Consider the following 4090-nt stretch of genomic DNA (forward strand, 5'->3'; position numbering starts at 1 on the left):
GGACACTTTGCTTGAATGTTCCCAGACAAACCCCAACCAATGCTGCCTCTTGGGATTCCCCAGCATCTGCATTTGGGTGTTGGTGATTTCCCATCTGGTGATGTATGCTCTCAATTCTTGCTTTTCTTTTTGCTCTAGCTTAATAAAGTGCTTAGCTATTCACCTTTGACTTGGGGCCTTTACTGCCTGTGAATCAGAATCTCCAAATTAAGTGGCCATGATCTCATACATGCCCCTTAACAGTACACAAGACCAGTGCTTATCCTCCAAGAGACACAATGTCACCTCCACTGTGGCCATGATACACAAGAGATGAAACTGAGGGGGTGAGGTTAGTCTCAAATGTGACTTTAAATCAACAATAATGACAATGTCAGCTCATATTTTTAGTGTATATTAACTCAATGCAAATCTTTTAAGACTATTCACTCTCAGAATAAGTGTTATGATGTTGCAAAAAAAACCCTTTACTTAGACTCTAACAACATAGAAGGGGACAGGGGGTTCACTCAGATTTTACATCCAGCTCGATGGGAACACTTGCAAGAGAACTGATAGGGTTGAAGACTTCACACTGGTAATTCCCAGCATCTTCTCTCTTGACAGGATCTATGGTGAGGTTTCTGTGGTCCTCAGACAGCTTCATTCTCTCTGTGAGCTGCAGTTGTAAGCCATTGAACAGCCATTGGAGGGTGAGCTCATCTGTGTAGCAGGTCAAGACCACAGCACCCTTATTCTCTGTGAAAGTGGTGTTGCTGGCTAGGAGGATGGGCATTCTCACAGGCTCTGTGGAGAAACAGATAATGTGACTCACTGAGAATGAGCTTGAGACATGGAGCCATGCTGCTTCCTCAGAGATCTCAGCCACTCACAGTCCAGAGTGAGCAATATAAAGGTCACCAGAGTATGGTCCTGACATTTCCAGAAGGAAAATTGCCTAAGTTCAGGTGACAACATGTAAGGAGACAGCTGCAACTACCCTGTGACCCCATATAACCTCAGGTGATTCTTTAACTATTCCCTCAGACACCTCTGTAGTAGCAGCACACAAAACCTCTTCCAGGCTCATATGTGCCATAGCCTCATCTTAAGGTACAATTTTTCTCTCATGAGCTTTTAATGATGTTTTTCTAGAACTTTTTTTTGACTTCACAAAACATCAAGTCCCACTCCTTATGTAAACTTTAATGTATGTTGGGGAAAACAGGTTTGTCCATCTCTGGGGCCAAGGGTAGCTTACAGTAAGTGAAAAAGCATTTGCTTTTTGTTAAATAATTTATTTGGCAGTAACATGGCTCAATCCACTCTTCATGACTGTGGACCTAGAGAATTTCATCTAAAAGAGTTCTCACTCTGAACAAGACTTTATTTCCCTGCCAACTGAGTCATTATCATGGTATAATTAATCTCTAGAGGGGCACAGTTATGGTTTTAACAAAAGACAATGACTGTAGGAATAGAAGAAACCTATTCATATAATAAAGGCCATACATAACAGCCCAAAGCTAACACAATATTTCATGGAGAACCTAAAAAATATTTATTAATATCACGAACAAGAAAAGCATGCTGTTTTTCAATATATTCAACATAATACTTGAATTTTGGACATTTATGGAAGAAGATGAAATATGTGGTATTGTACTAGTAAAAAAAAAAAACAAAAAAAAAACCCTATGCCCAGCTATGCTGAAGGACATTGTCTAATGGTTCTGTCCACACACAGACTCAGATGATAGACCAAACTCCATTTCTGCCAAGATGTGCCTCTTAGGCATGAGCCCAGATGTTAGACCGGCTCAAGAAAATTGGGACTTGGGCATCCATTACTGTTACACACTCAACCCTTCTGAGGAGGCCAAACCAACCTGGCATAGGCTCACTACAGTCTCTGGAGTCAAGATCTCTGGCACAGGGTTCTTGGGAGGGGTTTCTGGGCTGAGCTGTGTAAGAAATTCAGGGGGCATCTCAGTCCATGCTCTGACCTAGTACAGCAGGGTCATTCTCAGAGTCAAGTCCCTAGGCTGGTGCTCAGGGCACTGAACTGAGACTGCTCTCCCTCTGGAGAGTTATTTCTGTCAGACTGACCCTTCTGTCTGCAGTGACTGTCTGCAGGGCTTCAAGTTGGGAAGGGAACTGAGATGAGATCTTAAGAAGTTTGTCTACACTCTGTGTATTCTGCATTAAATGCCACAATCCAACCTGAAATAAAGTGCAGAGGGGAATGCAGGCAGATCTGGAATTACCAGTCCTGTGTGTGAAGTAGAAGTCTCCCCACCCAACACCCATTGTCAGAAAACAATCACTCACCATATACATTAAGCTGTCTTAATCCTATTTGTATTCTTGTATCTGGATGTTGGATTACTATGGTATATATTCCTGTATCATTCATGGTGACCTTCCTTAGCACCAAGGATCCATCTTTGTTTATTGATACTGGTCCATCCGCAGGACCTCTTATATTATAAAATGAGTTTACTGTAAGAAATGCAATGATCTGATCATTTTTTATGGTATTCCCTCTGTACCATGTGATGCGTACAGAACTTTGAGTCTTATTATGGACAGGTAGAACAACATCCTGCTCTCTCATAACATTTCTTGGCACAATTTTCTGTTGTTCTGTGGTGGGCAGAAACCAGGAGTTTAAGAGTGAGACTGGGAAAAAAGAAAAAAATGATTAATATGTGTATCTATGTTTGGAATGGAAAGATGAGGGTCCTTGGTCTACACATCTGTGTGTCTCCCATGGTCAAGGCCAACAACATGGCCCCAATTACTTCAGAACTCCTGAAGCTTTATTTTTTCTGTTTCTAATACTCTTCTCAAAGTGTTTGTCTTGCTCACCCCTTCATTTTTCAGACCCCTTCTAACACTCAGGAGCATTTTTGAAACACATCTGTGCTGATTGCCTTCTCTAAAGACTTCACATTTTTTGACTTCAAGTCCTGCTCCTGCTCTGAATTTTCACAGCAGTTGTGAGTGCCTGACATCACATCTGGATTTTTTTAGTCCCTCTCTCCTCTATGGAACATGGGCTTTCTGATGGCAGGGCTTGTCTGATCTTGTACCTCCAGTGACTGTGACAAACTGAAAATACATGGGATTGAATCAATAGGTGATCCCAAGGCCCTGTACCTCATTGGGATTGTTTTCTCCATTTCTGAAATTGGTGGTGAAGACAATGTCTAACAACCCTGGATACATTTTTGGGGGTGCTTCCTGGCATAAATCAATATTATCATTATCAGTTTTCATAATTCAATAGTTAATGATGAATGACAAGAAATGAAGAGCAGTTGAAGGTTTTCTGCCTCTCAACACTTCTGGATTATGAGATTTTCCTCTAGCTGAGTCCCCTTCCTCATCCTACTCTGCTCCTTTCTCCTTCACCCTCAGGTCCAAACAGAAGCCTTCCCTCTTCTCTCGGAACACTGGTCTCTTCAGTAGATCCCAGCCAGTCTCTGTGTCACATCCTCAGTCTACCCCAAGGAATTGTCTCCTACTTACCAACCAGCAGAAGCCCTTGCCAGTGGACAAGTCCTCTGTGCCTAGAGACTGAAGGGGATCCCATGGTGTATGTTGTCTCTTCTGTGGCTGCCTGTTTGAGAGAAGCTGAGGTTCTATAAGACTCACAGGCACCTCTCTCCTGAATGGCACAATCTGCTGTGTGTCCTACCTGTGCACTGAGCTTTATTCTGTGGCATGTTTACTCTTCTTGTCATGTGGGTTGGGGGCAGGGTCTGAGCTCAGGACCCTCCCATTCACTGCCCTCATTTTTGCCACTCTTGTCCCTTCTAACCAATACTTCTCTCCTATACCCTTTTTTCCTGAACAACCTGAGGTCTCTGAACACCAAACATACACACAGGCACACTTACACACACATGCATATAACCACATGCACACAAACCACTCTCATGTTGTGTTTTGAGAAGCACAAGCCTGGGTTGTCCTGGTTTTCAGGTTTCCCCAGAGCTTCCACTCAGGTGCATGGTAGATTTTCCCATATTCCTCTCTCTCTTCACATTTGACTTTTCCCTTCAGAGCAGGTGTTCATTAGCTAACTCAGAAAATCCTGGCACAA

General features: G+C 42.8%; 1 protein-coding gene across 1 annotated transcript; it reads right to left on the minus strand.

Moving 5' to 3' along the window:
- Nucleotides 1-485: 485 nt before the first annotated feature.
- Nucleotides 486-3710, minus strand: LOC118497659 (carcinoembryonic antigen-related cell adhesion molecule 21-like). Its single transcript, XM_036012786.1, has 3 exons — nucleotides 3683-3710; nucleotides 2311-2625; nucleotides 486-786 (listed from the first exon to the last, which is right to left on the minus strand). Exons 1-3 carry the CDS (start codon nucleotides 3708-3710, stop codon nucleotides 506-508), a joined length of 624 nt encoding a protein of 207 aa, XP_035868679.1. The 3' UTR covers nucleotides 486-505.
- Between the last annotated feature and the right edge of the window lie 380 nt (nucleotides 3711-4090).

Source organism: Phyllostomus discolor, chromosome 12 (assembly GCF_004126475.2).
Source record: "Phyllostomus discolor isolate MPI-MPIP mPhyDis1 chromosome 12, mPhyDis1.pri.v3, whole genome shotgun sequence".
In the NCBI taxonomy this organism is placed as follows: Eukaryota; Metazoa; Chordata; class Mammalia; order Chiroptera; family Phyllostomidae; genus Phyllostomus; species Phyllostomus discolor.

Bases quoted from the DNA above. Each gene is read 5' to 3' on its own strand.
- LOC118497659 (XM_036012786.1), bottom strand. From the start codon at position 3,710: ATGCCACAGAATAAAGCTCAGTGCACAG. The intron at 2,626-3,682 runs GTAGGACACACA...TGCCCACCACAG, and splicing joins GAATAAAGCTCAGTGCACAG to AACAACAGAAAATTGTGCCA. The intron at 787-2,310 runs GTGAGTGATTGT...GTTTCTCCACAG, and splicing joins AAGACAGCTTAATGTATATG to AGCCTGTGAGAATGCCCATC.